The sequence below is a fragment of the Meriones unguiculatus genome, chromosome 2 (assembly GCF_030254825.1).
Source record: "Meriones unguiculatus strain TT.TT164.6M chromosome 2, Bangor_MerUng_6.1, whole genome shotgun sequence".
NCBI classification, from domain to species: domain Eukaryota; kingdom Metazoa; phylum Chordata; class Mammalia; order Rodentia; family Muridae; genus Meriones; species Meriones unguiculatus.
The window spans coordinates 160,920,656-160,940,519 of record NC_083350.1 but is presented as its reverse complement, the minus strand read 5'-3'; the positions used below and the strand labels follow the sequence as shown (position 1 = coordinate 160,940,519).

General features: G+C 40.4%; 1 protein-coding gene across 6 annotated transcripts in view; it reads right to left on the bottom strand.

Moving 5' to 3' along the window:
• Positions 1-19,864, bottom strand: part of Trpc4 (transient receptor potential cation channel subfamily C member 4) — a 172,756-nt gene that overhangs the window by 94,017 nt on the left and 58,875 nt on the right. For 5 of the 6 annotated variants that reach the window (XM_060378302.1, XM_060378301.1, XM_060378300.1 and 2 more), the window contains exon 3: positions 11,474-11,992. The exons of the other annotated variant lie outside the window; for it this stretch is intronic. In XM_060378302.1, the coding sequence (XP_060234285.1) occupies positions 11,474-11,992 (519 nt within the window). The remainder of the gene's footprint in view (positions 1-11,473; positions 11,993-19,864) is intronic. 6 annotated transcript variants of the gene reach the window in all.

Here is a 19,864-nt window from a genome sequence, read left to right as displayed (position 1 = left end):
TTCCTAGCACTTCTTTTAAGGTCTTCAGAAAAGGTGTTTAGATTTTTGAAAATATTTATTTATATGTACATGGGTGTTTTGCCTGAATGTGTACCTGTGCATCATGGGCAGTACCCACAGAGGCCAGCAGAGGGCAGGAGATCCTCTGGAACTGGAATTGCAGACAGTTGTGATTTGCCATGTGGGTGCTGGGAACCAAACTGGGTCTCCGAAAGACCAGCCAGTGCTCTCAATCACTGAGCTTTCTCTCCACCCACTGTTGTTTGGATTAAAAAAAAGCTAACCCTTTCTATTTCGTGGTACCTTAGCCATTTATACCCACAGAGATCCACTTTAAATAAAGATAATTAATGAACTTAATTACTTTGAATGCCACAAGAAGGAAGCAAAGCTGTCTCTAAGGTGTTAAAATACAGTGTATTCAAAAATGAGTCTTTAGGTTCTAGAGAGTTTTTTAAATTGTAGTTTCCCCCACCCTTTGGTCTGCAGTAATTATTGGATACTTTAATCTGAAATTGATAAGAAAGAAGCACATGGTTCGAGAGGCAAGCAGACACACCTATGGCCACTGAGAGTTGGGTGAGCAAAATTAAGGCTTTGGCATTTTTCGGGACAGATTTTGCCATCATTTCATCGTTTTGATAAAATCACTATAGTTGTGAATGTAGAACAGGACTGTGGAGGGCAAGCTTTCTGTCTATTTTGAAATTTTGAGTTAGTAAAGAAAGGCAAACTACGTTATACCTATTTTGTTTCATATAGTATCTTAATATACTCTGACTGTATTCGAGTTCATTGAGATGTTCTGACTTTGAATCTGAACAAGTTGTTTAAGCGGCTGATCTAACTGAAAATTATTTACAATACAGTCATTTTTATTTCAAAAATATTTTACTCGTTTCTTATGTAAAAAAAATTATTTGGGGGTTAAAGTCAGTAATATACATGCTTAAAATTTCATCCCCAAATGATTGTCTTCCAAATTATTCCAATATTTGTATTTAAACATCAGCATTTAAAATTCCATTATTTAGAGTATGATTGGTGCCCCTTGTCAATCTCCCCCTTCTCCAGGATCCATGATAACAGGCCTATGTATTCTCACGTCCACTCCCACATGCTCCAAAGTAGCTAGTCCCTCATTCCATAGAGTCACACACGGAAGCTAACACCCCGGCCTTGATGCCAAGGCTAATGCTCTGTACAATAATCTAGAACTGATTATTCCTCATTAGCAGAAGCAGCTATGGAAGATGAGAATGCTGCCCAGAGTGTCCCAGCATGGGCATCGATATACAGCTGAAAGAGTAAATGGAATCCGAATTGTAAAGCTAGGCACCTGCGTGGGAGGGACAACAACCAGAGAGGCTGACTCCAACCCTTGTCACAATTAAATAGCTCTCACAGGTTCCTGGCTCCTAAATTTTTTTTTCAAAGAAAGTCTATTTAATTTGCTTATTAACAAACATAATCAGTAGCCCAAACATTTTGATTTATGTTCTTTTTATTTTATTTTATTAATTACACTTTATTCACTTTGTATCCCCCCCCATAAGGCCCTTCCTCCTCCCCTCCTGGTCCCACCCTCCCTTCCCCTTCTTCACACATGCCCCTCCCCAAGTCCACTGATAGGGGAGGTCCTCCTCTCCTTCCTTCTGATCTTAGTCTATCAGATCACATCAGGAGTGGCTGCTGGCTCCTAAATTTTAATTACAGGATCCACACTCCACCAATTGCATCCTCAGCTGTATTTTTTTTTCTGAACAGATAAAAGCTAAAGCATATTACAAGTAAAGCTAGGTGTCAATGTTTTCCTTAACCTCAAGTATATTAACTAAAGCATTTTTACTTAACTTTATATCTAAGAAGTAGCTGATTTGTTCATTACAAGAATTCACACTGACATATAAAATAACGGAAATTTTATATCCTTGCCTAACCATTGTTTAAGTATTGCTTGACCCCAGTCCCGTGGGAACCCTCCACTCCTGCTGCTGCATATCCACAGATTTACTAGTGTTGTAGACAGAGAGGGCAGTCAAGAAGATGACACACAAAACTTTGTTGTTTTCTCTCCGGTGGTCCAGTGATAAAATGTCTGTAGTGGCTGTTGTCAGGCATTACAAAAATAGATTTTTGACTCAAAGGCAAAAAAATAATCAGAAAATATAGGTTGAGCTTGCAATGGCATTGGGGACATTGAGTTTGTTAAATATAGCCACATCAAAATCCTAGTTTTGGTCACGGGGTCCACTTTCTCACAAGGAGGAGAGACCTGAGGCACAATCATCACAACCATCATATTTGGTCAGTGTACTCACTCTTGAAATGGGAGTACCAAAACAGTGCCGGAGAGAAAAAGTGAGGCTTAGTTATCTGCGTCACTACACAAAATCCATGCTAGCTCATCATCTTGTGAAGCAGAACTTTGGGTAGGACTGTTTCTGCTCCACGGCACTTTTCACAAAAGTGACGGAGCAAGGACCCAATACTGAAGGTGCAGGGAGCATGGGGCTAGGGAAAGCTGGTAGAAGGGTGGGGAAGAAGGTAATGTCATGCAGAGAGCACTGGCTTTCAGCTGGGAGAGAAGGAAGAGCCCAGAAGATGGGTTCTGGGGATGGATACACAGCCTTGTGGATGGACAGGATGAACAGGGTTGTACGCTGAGGAGTTGTTGACCGGGCCACATGGTGAAAGCAAGATTGGAGTGGATAATCTTGAAAGTATCTCCACACAGAGCTTAAACCTCTTCATAGCCTGTTTTCTAATGTCCTTCCCACTGAGTTGCCATGTGGGCTTCTTCTGGAAGCTTCCCATAAAAGACCTAGGCAGAGTTAGGAATCATTTTCCTGGACGCCAAGGAGGTATCTCGGGGACACTTCATCATATTATCTTAGCAAGAATGAGACTCAAGATTCTAGGAAATATCTGGAAGTATTTTAATCTTGGTCCCATGTTTGCTATCTTGTTTTTCTGTTCCTGGACCTTGGCACAGGATAGGCACATCAAACTTTATAAAAGCATACAGGAAGACAACAACCATCCCTTGACTATCCAGTAGCTCCTGGCCAGAACTCTAGCTGCTTCCACTGTTTCCTCCTGTGTTCTCTGCCTTAGCAGCTACAAACAAGCTTCCTAGGTTCACTTCAGGAGGACCTGGAAAAGGAGGAGAGAAGAGGATCCATGCTAGGTACCCCCCCAACACACATGGCTAACAGGAAAAGTCACTGAGCTTTGAGAAAGCCATGTGGAATGGCAATGGTCTCCAGCACTTATGGCTGCCCTGAGGCTGCAGAAATGCAAAGCAAGCTTTTGTCATCACGTGGGAGCTGGCACAGAGCAGAGGCAGGCAGGGTCCACTGACTGCTGCTGCAGGTGATGGGAGCAGTGTAATATTATCTGGTGGGAGAGTGTAATATAAACTACAAAAGCTTAGCACTCCCGCTGTCTCTCCTAGGAGCAACCCGTTAACAGCTTTGGGGCTTGGTGTCATAATGACCATGTCACAAAACTATCACAAGGGCATTACCAGTCCCGGGGACTTTTACTGGGAAGATGTGCTTCAGTAATTAAAACATTATTAACTAACTCTATTGAGAATGAACTCTTTCAGTGTGATCAAAGGACCATGTGGAAGAGGGGTAAGTTGGAAACATTCTGGCCTGCACAACTGGGGAGGACACTGGAGTGTTCAAGCCAAAGAGAATTTATTAGGAGCTGTATTTATGTTTTATTGCTTTCCAAAGGAAACCCCTATTTTTATTCTTTTCCAAGGGACACGGAAGAGGGTAAATTTACTGTTGAAAAAAATCCAGCCCTTAATTTCACTTAGTGATGGGTGACAATGAAAATACAGGCCACTAAACATGGACTGTGAAGAAAATAATACTGAAATTCCAATGTGTACACACGGGCAGAAGAAAGAGATGCCATGGTTCGCCATCACCAACAGATGAACGGCCATGTCTGAATAATGAAAACCACCTGCTAGCTCCTGCTTGTCAATCATCACGAAGCCAGAAGTACCAGGTTACACGGAAAAGCAATTCATCCAGAGACCAAGAAAGAGCATTCAACACACAGTGCAAATCTTCAAGGTCATTGTCACCAGCCTAGTGTTGCTTCCCATGGAAAACCTTTTCATGTGCATGTGCCTCTTTAGAAATAAACTCCTTAATTATTCTTTCATTTATTTGAAGCAATATTAAATAAAGGCTAATTCCTGTGTCAATTTAAAGATAATATTTGCTGCTTTATGTTTTTTTTTTTAATGTGGAGCCGTGATTTACTAATCAGTGCAGTCAAAAAGGCTAAATAAACATTTACATTATGTTGTAGATACACACAATCACAAATTTAACTGTGGAAAGAATAAAAAAAAGTAATTATGTTCAGATAAGAATTAGGAGAAAGTGGTTACATGTCATTTAATTAGCTGTAAAGGAACCCACAGGGACTGAGTTTCAAGCTCTAAAAACCTAGTGTTAAATTAAATGCCTAATGACCTGTCATAGTTCTGTCAGCTGGCTGACAGGTCCTGAATAAGCATTTGCTTCCTCCATTGCTCAGTGGTAGGCACAGAAATGTGTAAATGTGTGGCTCTCAGAGAGAAGCTGAGAAGAAGCACCTGGGAGTTTCAGAACCAAAGCAGCAGCAGGTATGTGCAAGCATGTGGAGCACAGAACCAGGCCCTGGCATTTGGTTCGCGAGTGTCCTCTACAGAGCAGCAGCAGACAGCATACATCTATAGGAAAGCTCATCCCTTCTATACATTCTCTGTAACTCAGCGTGGTTTCATGAACTGATATCTTAACACCTGCCTACTTTATTTGTTCACTCTCACGAGGGGGAGAGGAACATCGTTCATTAAGCCGCCAACTGGTCTCATAAAAATTCCAAAAGGTCAGCTGATCATCAGTTTTTCTGTGATTCTATTTTGGGGGTGACATTAGATAGTGGCACATCCTTAAGGTTAGATATATAGAGATGATAGATAGATAGATAGATAGATAGATAGATAGATAGATAGATGATAGATAGATACAGATAGATGATAGATAATATATAGATAGGTAGATACATGCACACATACATACAGAGTAGATGATAGATGAATGATAGATAGGAAGAGAGAAACACAGAGAGACGGAGTCAGAGACATACAGAGGGGTAGGAATGTACCTCATTATCTATCAAAAACACATGGTGGAATTTCCAGGGATCTCTGTGAGACAGATCTTAGTTACAGAACACTAGAGGTATTCGGGGGCTTATTTTTTAATAAGTTCATTCATTTGCAATGTAGGAAGTTTGGCTTGAACTATAACTAGCAGTAAATAGTTTGTAAAATGATAAATGAAGGCCCTGCACCCACCTCTGGGTGTCTTTAGTATGCAAGTGTGCGTCACTGTGCTGACCCACTCCCTTGGGTGGTCTTAGGACTATAGCCTTTGTGTCCCTCGGTCCCTTGTGCTTCCTTTTGATACCAATATTATTTCTTGACCATGAAAGTTTGGATAAATCCAGAAACAGAAAATCAGAAGTCGTGGATGCTGGGAAGAAGCTCTAGAGACCCGGAACAGCTCAGTCCTCACACAGCGGGAGCGTCTAACTGACACGGATCTTCAAATTTTCTCATTCAATTTAATCTAGGTTTGATAATGGGAAAGTGAGGAGGGCTTAGCAGAGGGGTTGATCTAATGTTGATTTCTCTCCAACCCTATTAACTCGCAAGACCAAATCCCAGATTAGTGCCAAAGGTAAATTCAACACCACAATGTCGCTGACAAAATTCTGTCAAAGGAAAGGGCTCATAAAAAATGGGTGTGCATGCCACTCACTCTGCAGAAATTATTTTCCAGATGAGTTTGCAAAGTCATAGAGATGTTAATGTGTGATGTTTCACTCAATAAGATGTCTGCTTTATCTGCTTTCTGTTACTCAATATCCAGTTTTCATTGCTGCCGGATTACTTTTTTTTACAATGTTCTCAATGATGTGTGACTGAACAGTTAATTCACATTTGTAAGATTTTTGCTATACAAACACTTAGGAAATCTGTCATGCTCTCAAGTCAGTGATGCTACAAACAAGAGGAATGACAGCATGTAAACACTTTTAACCTTCACAAATTCTACGTCTTCCAAGATCATGCCAGAGACCCGGAGACAGGCTTCCTAAGACAAGCACCCAGTCATGTTCCAATCTGGCTTTGGGGTACATGGTTCTGACTTTTCCCTGTGTTGTATGTCTGTTCATTCTGAGTGACCCTGGGATCTGGGCACTAGGTTCCTCTCTGTCACAGCTCTGAGACCAATAAGATTATTGTTTGATATGTCAAATCAGAATCTGCATCCAGAGCCCAACATTTAATAAGATAACACTCGACACCATTTAATTCTCCTAAAACAGAAGCCAAACAGTACATACTGCTTGTTCGTTTCAAGATTTGTGTAGAGCAACCACTGGGTTTAACCCAGTCTCTATACTGTACTGCTTGGACTGGTGCAGAGTGACATTTGCTTTATAAAGGCATGCTTCCTGTAACTCTGACATCTTTAGTTTAATTCACAGAAATGGGCAGATTCCTGGCACATAAGGTTCTGGCATTTCTGTGGGGATCTAGAAAGACATTTGAACAAATCTTCAATCCAGTTCCAGCAGGAATGCTATTAATGTATATGTTACTTGTCTTTGTCAAACTGATACAGGCTGGTATCATCAGAGAAGAGACTCAGTCCTGATGTAACGTGATGAGCTCGGGTAGATATGGAAGGGAGCTCTCCCTTTCCGAGGAATAGACAAGGGAGCACGGTGAAGGAAGGGTCAGACCACCGGGAGGGGAGGAGGGATGGGGCAACAACCATAATGTAAAGTGAATAAAAAAATTAATTAATTAAAAAAGAAAATACCTCAATAGGTGGCCTATAGTCAAGTCTGATTTGACTTTTGGTCAAAATGATGGATGTGGGAGCTCCAAGGCCACTGTGCCACCACAAGGCAAGTGGTCTTAGGTGATATATAAGAAAACAGAAGCACAGAGGCAGAAAACAAGCTGAGTAAGCCAGGGGCATCAAGCCAGTAAACAGCATTCCTCCATAGTATCTCTTTCAACTCTAGCCTCCAGCTCCTGCCTTGAATGTGATGTAGAAGCAAGATATGATAAACATAATGAAATCTATACACCTAATGAAGATAATCAAGAAAGCAGATATGGGGTAAGATGATCAGTCCTCATTTAGAAAGACAAATGGGATGTGCATTGAACGAATGTATGACAGGAATCTACCAAAGAAGACATCTGAAAGAATCTACCTAGCAGTGTTTCAAAGCAGATACTAAGACTCATAACCAAACCTTTGGCAGAGTACAGGGAATCATATGAAAGAAGGGGAGTTAATATGATGGGGAAAGGATAGGAGCTCCACAAGGATCAAATATATCTGGGTACAGGGGTCTTTTCTGAGACTGACACTCAACCAAAGACCATGAATGGATATAACCTAGAACCTCTGCTCAGATGTAGCACGTGGTAGCTCAGTAACTATTTGTTTCCATAGTAAGAGGAACAAGGACTACTTCTAACAGGAACTCAATGGCAGGCTATTTGACCTCCCCACCCCCCAAGGGAGGAGCAGTACTGTTAGGCCACAGAGGAGGACAGTGCATCCAGTCCTGAAGATACCTGATAAAACAGGGTCAGATGAAAGGGGAGGAGGTCCTCCCCTATCAGTGGACTTGGAAATGGGCAGGGAAGAGATGAGGGAGGGAGGGCAGGATTGGGGAGGGAATGAAGGAGTGGGATACAGCTGGGATACAGAGTTAACAAAATGTAACTAATAAGAAAAATAAAATTAAAAAAAAACACCTTTTTTTCCCCCACCATGCTGCTTTTCTCAGTGTTTTATCAGAGTAATGGTGAGTAAACCAAGACAACGCATGATTTCATAGGGTGACTATTTCTGAGATTACTGTACACAGTGCCATCTAATAGAGAAAATCGAACATACAAAACACGCACAGAACTGTTCATAACCAAGGGTTCTCCACTTGACTAAAATGGATACATTACTGAGCAGCTACTCACATGGTAAAACTGGTGAGCGAGGTGGGCACAGTCCTAACACAACCATAGCATTAGGAGTGCAGACATAGAATCACAATTTAGGATGTATACAATGAGGAAGTTCTCAGGGAAGCAAATACAACTAATTTTTACAGGAATGTATTCCTTATACTACCACCAACACATCAGATCCCCGAAAAGCTTTACAATGATATTTTATGTTAATGTTCTCTATAATGTCTATCCTAAGACAAAACCCATTACTTCATATATAGTTAGGATCTTTATCCCAAACAGAAATGCATCTCAGGGGAAGTTGTCTGTGAGGTGAGCATTCGAGAATAAGTAAGGACTTAGTTATCCTGAAGACTAATGGGAAGGCATGAGACATAGGCCTGAGGCAAACCTCAAATTTGTTTAGACTAAACCAAAGGAAATCTATAATAAAAATATAGAAGGCAATGAGTTCCACTGAAAGCAGAGTTTTATATAAGATCCGTGGTCTTACTCAAAATTTTAGAATCAAATATTTTTGAGGTCAAGACTTTCTGGATGATCTAGAAATATGTTTCATAAAACCCAATTTCTGATTTTAAAGGGTATACACAAGAGTAAAATTTTATTACGGATATTTTTATACTGCTATCAGTCAAACAATGTCACTTTGCCTTGCGAAAACTGTCAGCCCCAGAAAAAAATTTGCTCTTTGATACCGAATAAAGAATTTCATCAACAACCATATAAGAAATTATTGTCATTTTTCCTCTCCACTGAAATCTCTAAAGATGACAGGAGAAAAAGCAAATTGATGTTTTTAAGAAACATTCCTCTAAAAGGCCACTACTAATTCTTACTTTCTTATTACAGGTTCTATGTGGTCCATCTTTCATCTTGGTGTTTCTGCCGGTCCTATTACCTTCAAGAGCACAGCTGCGTATTAGCAATATCTTAACAGGCATCCTAAAAGGGTGTTGGGAATGATCAGCTACTTTCCATTGTGCCCTTGATGTTGACACGTCAAAGAAGGGATTTAAATTGCAACTTTAGTTCCCCAGACTTTGAAGGTGAGCTCAGTTTGTAAGATCATGAAGTGTACAAGGAACTGAGGTAAAGAAACAGGTATTAAGGAGGGACAAATTGGTTTGATGGTTCAATTTATTTACTGTCTCTCCTAATTGACTCTAAGGCTACGGAAGGGCCTTGCTGTGTCATCAGGCAGGGACAAGCACCCTGAGCTCTGCCTGGAATTTGTTATGTGAAACATATGGGAAAGGTTTGATGATGGAGAAATGAAGGCTAAATTAAACTGCATGGAACTTTTGTAAGCCAGCATGGACAAGTGTACACAGGTGTAAAAGAATGTGTGTAATAAGTTCATATCAAAATACTTGTCTTAGACATTTTTTGAACAAAAATTCACTAGCTTGAAAGATTAAATCTCACTAAAGACATATTGTCATGAGGATACCATAAAGGAATTTATCAAAAGTTTATTGCTGGGCTTTCAAAAGCCACCTGTGGCTGAAGGCAAGGTTGAAACAGAAAGACCAAGATCAATGTGGAAAGCAATCGGCAAACAAACAGGTAGAGCTGTGTTGATTTGTGGCTGCTAAGAAGAGCCAAGCAGACTGGCTCTTTGGTTTTTATTTTGTGGTTTGAACGTCTGGGTGATTTTATTACAATCGTAGTATAAAGGGAAAAATCAAGACTGTACAGTGACTTGGACAATCATTAGCCAGTCTTTCAAATATTCCAACCCTGAGGAGACCAAAGAAAGGCAACCATGATGCTGTGCTAACAAAAGAGCTTCTAAAAGACCCCAAATCGGAGTCCCATCAGGCCATAAGCTACACTGTGCACAATAAGTCACTCCGGCATTTAGAACTTTCTAGATCATGTACATTTTCCAGTCACTTCATTTGTCTACTGCACATTAAAATTGTTTTAGTTTCTTTTATACAATGGGTCTTTGATTCTCAAACGTAAGAACCCCGAGGACCAAGTCAGCACAGAGTCAGTGGCTTTAGGGTCAGAGAAGATGCAGAGAACCATTGCTCCCATCCCTCTCAGGGGAGACTTCAGGTAGTCTCAGGGGCCGTGAGAACCAGACAACAGGAAAAAACAAACAAAGTGAGTTCAGGTATTCTGAATCTGAAAACTTTAGTAAATAGCAGTAGAAAAGCAGCAAGACTGATTCAGTGCCGACAATGCCCAGTGAAAAAGCAGCTGGACATTTTAAAACAGAGTCATCTCAAGGCTAGAGAGATGGCCCAGCAGTTAAGAGCACTGGCTCCTCTCATAGAGTCCTCAGTTCTGAGCACCCACATGGCCACTCACAACCACCTGTAACTCCAGTTCTGAGGCTCTGACTGCCCCTTCTGGCTTCTCCAAGGCACTGCATGCATGTGGTGCGTATAAATTCAGGCAAACAGTCATATGCATAAAATAAAAAGAAATCTTAATTAAAATTTTTAATTGAATAGCCTCTTATCCTACACCCATCATTTCCATACGACGTAGTTTTACTCCATGTTGTTTGGGAAGAGGTAATTATTTAATTTCAAGAGTGAAAGAGAACCAGTATTTTATGGAGATTAAAAAAAAAACAATGACAAAAATAACCTCCACAATCTCTTGAAAACTGTACACAAACAGAAATTTCGACTGATACAGATGTAAGTGGCCTAGGTACAGATGGCTAGGTAAAGATGTGGGTAGTGTAGGTCCAGATGTGGGTGGTTTAGGTTCTTTCATTGAAAACATCAAAATCTACCAAAATTTCATTGGAAAGCTATTTCCCACAATTAACTGTTTAGCCTCCTATTCCTGACAGATCAAGAAGGTGAACAAACATGAGAAAGCTCTAATAGATTCATTATTGTTGAAGAAGATTCTTCTTGTATTAATTCCTAATAACACATTCAAGCATAATAGCTTATAATTAATTAGCACTCCTTATACCCACCGGCACGTGTTACTCTTCCTATGAATTTGTAAGGAAAACATTCTAATATGTATGTTTGTGAACATTATAAAATCAGTTTTATTAAGTAAATGAGAAAACCGAACAAGTGCTGTGTGACCCTTTAGGGTCTAGACTGACAAGAGTTATAAACAAGTAGATCAAAATTCTCCACCTGGTCTGAGGAATCCTAAATTTGATAGCTTTCCATTTTATTACAAGTGAGTGTAGGTGCTTAAACACAAAAGCCCAAAGTAACTTCCCATTATTGAACCACTTATCACTATTCTTCAGTGTGGAGATAATTATGAATCCGGCCAGCGTTAAATGCCACCAACTTACAAGAGAATAAAAGTGCTATTAAATGTAACACTAATCCTAAGTAGCGCTGGTTTGTCAGTGATGCGATTCTATCTCATTGATGGATTGCATCTGGCAGCACTCACCTCTTTTTGACGGTACTTAATGGCTAATTTTAGCCTCGCAAGATCATTTCCACTCTGTTCTTCGATCAGACTATTGTCATCACGGTAATTAAGAATGATTTCCAGCTCTCTGGAACTCCTTGTCTGATCTAGGAGGTCCTTAGCAAATTGTTTGCACTGTCTAGACAGCTCCTCGTACTCCGACTTGAACTCATTCTCCACCTTGCTTAGTTCCTGCAGCTCCCAGCTTAACTGAAAGGCCGTGAGGAAAGGGTCTTCACTTGACAGGGCGATGAGCGAGGGGCTGGCCAAAGCCTTGTAGATGTTGAGCCTGGACCGTGAGTGCCTGAGGCTGTCCACGTCCGAGCTGGAGACACACTCAACACAGTTACAGCGGACCTCGTGGGGTCTTGGCACCGAGACACCTTTCTGGACCAAAAGTTTGATTATCTCATAATTGTTTGTATGTGCAGCCAAGATGATAGGTGTGATGTCTGGAGTGAATTCGGAGAACTGCTTATCAAGGAGAATGGGAGGCACCTGGGGAGAGAGCAGAGCAGCGGTGTGGGTGCATGTTCACTTCTTGAAGCTTCTGAATTTCAAACAGAACAGGGCAGCCGTGCTGAGCAAGGATCATAAATCATTTGTCATGTTCCCTTGCAGAACAGACTTTTTTCCCCCTAAAAAATGACAAAATTTTTCGAAAAAAAATTAATCCAATATAATAAAATATCCCCTTTTCAGGACCCAATGGAGGATGCCTAATTCCCACTCTGAAGTGGAAAGAGAATAGACAGAAGAAGTGGTTAAAGAGAGGCGACCGGGTAAGAGAGGGAGCATGGAGAGATATGAGGGTTGATATAAGCTCTGGGGAGAGTGGGGTCGGGGAGACAGGGGGCCTGCAGAGAGAAGAGAAGCCTGGGGCGGGGACTTCTCTGTGACAAGCTAGAGACCTATGACAAGGTAGGTTCCTGGGAGGATATGAGGCTGACTATCTAAATGAGACTCCTAGTAACAGGGGTCATGGAGACTGAAGAGGACACCCTCTAAGTAGGCATGACTCCTAGTGGAGAGGAGAACACCGACCCACCCACAAAAACTTCAACCCAAAATTTACCCTGCTTACCAGATGGGCAGGGACAAAAGTAAAGCAGAGATTGAGGGAATGTCCAACCAATGACTAGACCAAGCTGCTAAGACTCACCCCATAGAAGACAGCCAACCCCTGACATGATTAATGATATTCTGAGATGTTTGCAGATGGGAGCCTAGCATAGCTGTCCTCTGAGTGGCTCCACCCAGCAGTTGATGGAAACAGATGCAGAGACCCACAACTAAACATTGTATAGAGCACAGGGAGTCTTAAAGAAGAGTGGAGGAGGGGATAGAAGAGCCCAGAGGGGACAGGAGCTCCACAAGAAGACCAACAGAGCCAACTTACCAGAGCCCATGGGCCTGTGGAGCCTGAAGCACCAATCAAAGACCATGCATGGACTGGACCTAGACCCAGATGTAGCCGATGGGTTGCTTGGTCCTATGGGCTTCCTAGTAAGGGAAACCGGGGCTGACTCTGACACGGACTCTGCTTTCTGCTTTTTGATTACTTTCCCCTAGCGGGACAGCCTTGCCGGGCCACAGGGGAAGAGGATGCACTCAGTCCTGATGCGACTTAATATGCTGGTGTGGGTGGGTGGGGTTAGGCTCCCCTTCTCTGAGGAGTAGGGGAGGGGGTAAGTGAGGAAACAGGGAGGGAGGATGGAACCAGGAAGAAAGAAGGGAGGGGACTACGACCAGTATGTAAAATAAATTGTGACTTTTTCCTAAATCTTAAAGTAGGCGGCCATGGACTAGCTGAAAAGCCATCCTTACTCCTAACTTATTTCTCAAACAGATAATCTTTTCTTTTCCACAGATAGTAGCTTGATAATCAAGAAATAAACAAAAAGGTTTAAAATCCAAGATCCTAGGGCTAGAGAGATTCCCCAGTGGTTAGAGCACTGGCTGGCCTTGCAGAGGACCTGGACTCAGTTCCCCGCACTCATGTGGTGGCTCACAACCATCTGTAACTCCAGTTCTAGGAGATCCAATGCCTTTTTCTGGCATCTGTGAGCATGAAACACATGTGGTACACATACATACCTGCAGGCCAACACTCATGCAGAGTCTGAATGTTTCCCTAAGTCTTACTGTAAAGATAGCAAATTTCCTAATGGAGTTGTTTTAACATCATACAGCAGTCCTGGAGTTATCTGCACACTCGGAGACTCTATTCCCTCATAGGTCAGCTGTTCTCAGAAGTCATCCATGTACTTCACGGGCACACAGAATTTTAAAAATCGACAGTGTGATTCTATATCCAAATTTAGAAACATCTTTTATTAGAATATATATTTTTTAGCTGGGAGTTATGGTGCACACCTGTAATTCCAGCACTCAGGGAGGCAGAGGCAGGTGGATCTCTGGGAGCTCAAGGCCAGCCTGGTTTGATCTGACATATAATGAACCCTCGGTCTAGGAACAGTTATAATAGGCGGGGTAGGGTAAAGCATGTGAGTATATTTACATGTAATATATGCATGCATACATCCATGCATTCACTTCTCTGCTGATGTCCACAATGGAGATAACAAAAGAGAATTTAAACTGATTGTGAACTAGTGATCAGCATATAAGAAATGTGGTATAATAATAGTAATATCATCAAAACTGATTTTTGACCAACAGTCATAATTTGAAGGAACTACATATGCCATTTAGAAGCTAGAAAATTAAAATATCATATATCTCCTCCTAGTTCATATGTGTATTTTATTTTTTATCTATCATTTCCTAAGTTGGACTATTTACACATGGGCAAGACTCAATGGGTTTACAACAGAACACATGATCCAGGTAGGAGTAATTAGAGGGGAGGGAGTGGATATGGATTTCATCAAAACACATTTTACTCGAGTATTAAATTCCCAAACAGCAAAAAGTGCCTTAAGTCCTACTGAATTAAAATCAGAAGACTCAACAGATGGTTTTTATAGCAATGCACTGATAAAAGAGGTGTCATTTAGAGAAGAAACTAAAAAATTGGAGTTTCAGAAACAATGCAGTTATCGCTACTGAGAGAATGTTCTATCCTTATGATTATTAGAGACACATATGTTCAAAGCTACAAATACGAATGCCAGTTTTCTTCATAAAATAAAATGTCTCACTAAGTAAAAGAAACAAAGAGAAATCAAAAGTTAAATGAAGCAGACAGCAAAGATGGTTCCTAGTTTATAGAGGATTGACAAGACCTCTGATGTGATTTAAAAAAAAAATGACAATGGCTTAGATATGCCTGCTAAAATCCAACGTATAAAAAAACAACAATGCATTTAAATCACTAGCATTGTGGAAAAAGTGAGGAAAGAAGGGGGAATTTTGGTATTCTCACTACAAGGAAATCATGAATGCGGGGCTTGCTTAATGTGCTGACTGGATCTGTATGCAGCGTACGCTGCTCCCTACAACCTGAGCTGTCAAAACTACATAGTAAGAAGGGAATGAGGCAAATCTGCCTTTCATGCAATGTTCTGATAGAAAAAGCCAATGCATTTCTCTAAATGAACAATACATACAACAGAACATACTATCCAGAGAGTTTTTGGAATGGAAATTACTAATGACAAAATATTTAACAATGATGAATGAGTTAAAGAAAATTAAAACCCAGTAGAAAAGTAAAACCGCATTACCTGGAATAAGATCCAAATATGGGGGAAAACTGATGGCGGTAGATGGTGGCCAACAACTGGCCTCTGCACAGAAAACCACACACAGCAAAATACCCAGCCTTAAACGAGACTATATATCCCATCTCCTCTCCCCCGCCACACTCCCGAAGTTCAGAGATCATTGAGGAAGAGGAGGGAGAAAAACTGAGGGGTCACAGGTGGTGTATGAATACAGGAAACAGTCTATATAGCTGCACACATGAACTCAAGGTGGCTGTGTCGGTGTGCACACACCCCATAGGAATCCAAGCCAACCCAAATCTCAGCATGGAGAGAAGTGGGAACCAAATCCCACCCCTACCTGAGAAGCTGTTAGGAGTTTTTAAGTGCCAAGAGAGCTCCTTCTGTCTTGGGGTCTACCTATGGGAAGCAGACCACAGTCCGGTGGAAGGCTGCAGACCTGGGAAGCCCAAATTTATCTTGATGGGTTTTAAGGCACAGTTGGGAGATGGGGCCTAAATAACCTCGTAGCATTGTTGTGAACATAAAAGGAGATAATTAAGTTGCCAGTGATCTTACAATGCTTTTATTCCACAAATGTGTAGAGCATTTTTTTTTTTAATCATTTAGGGGTCTTGTAGTAATTACATTGGAAGGAACAACTGTGCTCTTCACATTCTTTGCTGGGAATGACTCTGCTCCTGATATTGTGATATCTCTTAGTGAAAAAAGAATTAAACATTTAGGCATTTCATAGAGAAAAAAATGTGACCGAAACACATGAAAAATTAATGAGTTTAAGCAAAAAAAAAAATCTAAGGAAAATATAAACATTTCTAATCTATAAAATATGGGGAAAATCATAAAATCATCATAAGATCAAGTTCCATACAACATATTTATTTCATACCATTTTGATGGAATCTTTTTTATATTAGAAGCTGATGAAATGATAAACAGTTAATATAAAGGAATAACCTAAAATGACTAAATATTACATATTAAATATACTTCAAGAATATAGCAAAAATATGAATTGCCTGAACAACTATTCTGTCAGAGTGATCCCTGAGGACTACATATACTACCTTTGCATGTGAATAGGCATTTGGTAGTCCTGTGGATAAGCAGATCATTTATTAAATGACACTTAAGCAATTTTCCACCCAAACAAAATTAGTCCTCTAACTCAGTTTATAACAGTAAATTTGATATGAAGTAAATATTTAAATATTAAAACCAAAAGGCAACATATTTTTTGGAAAAATGGTTATGTGGTCCTAGGGTTAAGGAGAACTCTCTCAGCAAAAATGTAAACATGGAATTGAAACCTGAATATTTTATTACTCAGTCTTCGCGTGCAGTGTCGAAAAATACCAAGCATTAACTCAGAAAATGAATTAACAAACAACAGTAAAGGACGCTTGCAACTTCCCCATCACTCAGAGCAGCAATGACCCTGGAAGAAAGTTCTGTGCCAAGGAAGATGCACAGATGCTTCTAAATATCTTCCTCACAGGAGAACATTAAAGCATCCAAAGCAAAATGCCAGGCTATTTCTCACTGACAGCTGCACAAAAGGAAAATTAAAACAACAGCAAAATGCATGATGCTACTACCATATTGCCAAATCTGAAACTCTATGAAGACAAGTTTCACCGCTGACAGGATGTGCGTTTCTATAGCCTTGTAGGAGGGTATCTGCTGCTTTTGTAAGTTCTGAGACCCACGCCTTTCAGCACCCAGAACACTTCACACAAGCAGGCATGGTGACAATATTTGTTGTAGGATATTTGACCCCATTGTGAACCCCAAAACTGTGAACTGTAAAACCCTCTTTCTTGTTTGGTGTGGTTGAACCCTATCACACACCTTTAATCCAAGAACAAACATTTCTCCACATTTATTATAAACGTGTGATTGTGGTGGGGTTCACATGAAAATAATAAATAAAACATGTTCTGCGAAATGCACTGAATATGTACAAACTTTTTTTATTCTTGCCCCTAAAAATTCTAACTAGTTGTGGATCATTTACATTGTATTAGGTGTCCTAAATAATCCAGAACTAATTTGAAGGATCATGTGTGCAGTTAATATGCAGATGCTGCCCCTTTTATAAAAAGGACAGAAGCATCCAAGAGGTCACACATGCTAGGAAAACCCAGTCTCCCATGGATATTAAAGGAGGCTGTGCCACTGTTTGCCACGATAGAAATTTGGAGATCACACACATGTTTTTCAAAAGAAATTCATTTGATAAAAGCACAGTTTTTCCGCATCAAATATTACAACACCAGATATTTGAAGTAGAAAAACAATATTGTCTGCATTGCTCTAGGGATGCCCCTGACATCTCATTTTGTAATGTGTAGAATTTTAATACAGTTTTTTTTATGGAAAGGCTTCCTTTCTATAAGCTTCATTAAACATTAGCCAGATATCTACACGGTACCAGACATGTTCCTTGTCTTACCCCATTGTACCACAATATCTCATTTGGTGGTCAAAGACCCACTCCTCAGGGAGACCTCGCACATCAGCATTTTATTTGCCTCACACTTCAGTGGCCAGATCACTGCAACATCAAATTACATCACTGTTTCCTTGTTGGTTTTTCCTTCTCCTTCCTCTTTACCTAAGTGTATCAAACATCCAGAACACAGTCCAAATATTCTCACTGCAATGCCGACCATGCTAAAGACTGTAGTTAAGTTGTTCTTTCTTCCCTTTAATGTGGGCAGGTGAAAGGAGAGGCATTATTAATTATCCATGAGAGAGATAAGCACTTTAAGAAACTGGCCAGAATAGAAGTGCATACTATGTGTAATTCCATTTCCTTGTCTCCTTAAAGGGTCTCATAAAGTTCTGTGGACCCCCCAAGTAAGTGACACAGCTGACCTAAACGTTGACGACAACGTCCATGTCCATTTTCACCTTTGCAAGTAATTTTAATTATCAATCAACAATACATTTGTTTTAACTTATATTAAACATATGATTTTATGGTAGGCCTAAATAAAGTCCTGCTAAAAATTTAAAATACAGACAAAGAGAAAAGCCATCGACTTGGGGAAGTAAAACACCACACTCTGTTGCCTGTGCAGAGAACTTGTGTCTCATCTTACTTGATGTTCAGTATTATTATATATTTTAGATAAATGATCTGCTTTATACAAATGAGAATGGCAAGTCTTAGTAAAATTAAGTAAGTTATCCATGATCACACATACTGCCTGACTCTAGACTCTAAATTCTTCAGCATACTATACATTTCTGTCTTAAAACTTATTTTTTTTATTATGTGTGTGTGCTCTAAAGAGCAGGTATTGTTGGAGGCCAAAAGAGGGCACTGGTTCTCTAGTGCTTCAGTTACAAGTAATTGTAAACGGCTAGGCGCAGGTGCTAGGAACCAAACTCCAGTCCTTTGGAAGCACAGCAAGTGCTTTTCACCTGTGAGCTATCTCTCTGACACTGAAACTATGTATTCTCTGGCAAAGGCAACTGTGACAGCTTGAGAATTGCTCACGTACCAAGACATGATGATACACATTAAATCCTTCCTCAACCACTATTAGCTGCATGAAATGACAAAAACAGTCAATATCATTTTAGTTCTGCTCTCCCATTCTCCCATGTACACATTTGTTTCAGATCTTTCTCATTATAGATTAAGATTTGTAGAAGCATGCATGAAAGACTTCTCAAAGTTTATTCCCACAGGGCTGTGGTAAAGATGAAAGGTGAAAACCTGCTGATCTCTATTAATCACCAAACAGAGGGAGGTATGTGTGACAGCCCTGGGACTGTTTGGAGAAAGAGCAGGGAGCTGTCTTGTTCAGTTTCTCCAGATTCATTCGCTTCTCCTCACATAAACACAGTCCCAATTATAGCGCTTGATTCATCTGCAAGGTAGAGCAACCATTTCCTGGCGGGCAGCTTCATAAGCACATACGTCAAGGCTTAGAAGGCCTTTCGTTCCTAGTATTTTAAGCTATTTCTTCAGAGCATGGAGATCTTTGTTGTGAACTGCTATGCACATGCTCCAATCAGTGATCACTGGATAGACTCAGCATGTACAGGTGCTGTAAAGTTACAGGGAAGAAGAATGTATTAGAATGACCTTTAGAAGATGTTAGCTGGCTGAATTTAAATGTTATTTCCTAGGAACTATCAATTACATACTAACTCTGGCCCATTACCTGAGTTTCCATTTATTTTGACCATATTTTGTCATGTTCTTTTTGGAACTCTCTGGTCTATGGGCATCCATGACTGTTTTCCTTGGGCAGATAGTGTATGAGCATAAGTATTATTCCATTAATTGCAGGTTTCAGAAAGCTTTCGAATGACACCACCTGTTCATCTTTGGTTTTCTCACCAGAAAAAAAGGGGGGGGGGCTGAATATAGTCTTGGTTTAAGATTCTCTTTAGGACTAAAGTCAAAGTTAGACATTAAAAACATTCTGTATATATAATACTTCACAAAGCACAATCCATTACCATTAGTATAATGGGCATCCCACCATCACCGTCATTTCTGTGGTAGCCCTCTCTTAATTTCCCCAGGTGATATGTGTCCATCCCACACTTAAGCTGTATTCCTGCTGAGAATCAATAAACTCAATGTCCTCACCATTCTCTACACAGTCCTAGCTGTTCTGCTTGCATTAACTGTGGTTGGCAAATGTGAAAGTCTATC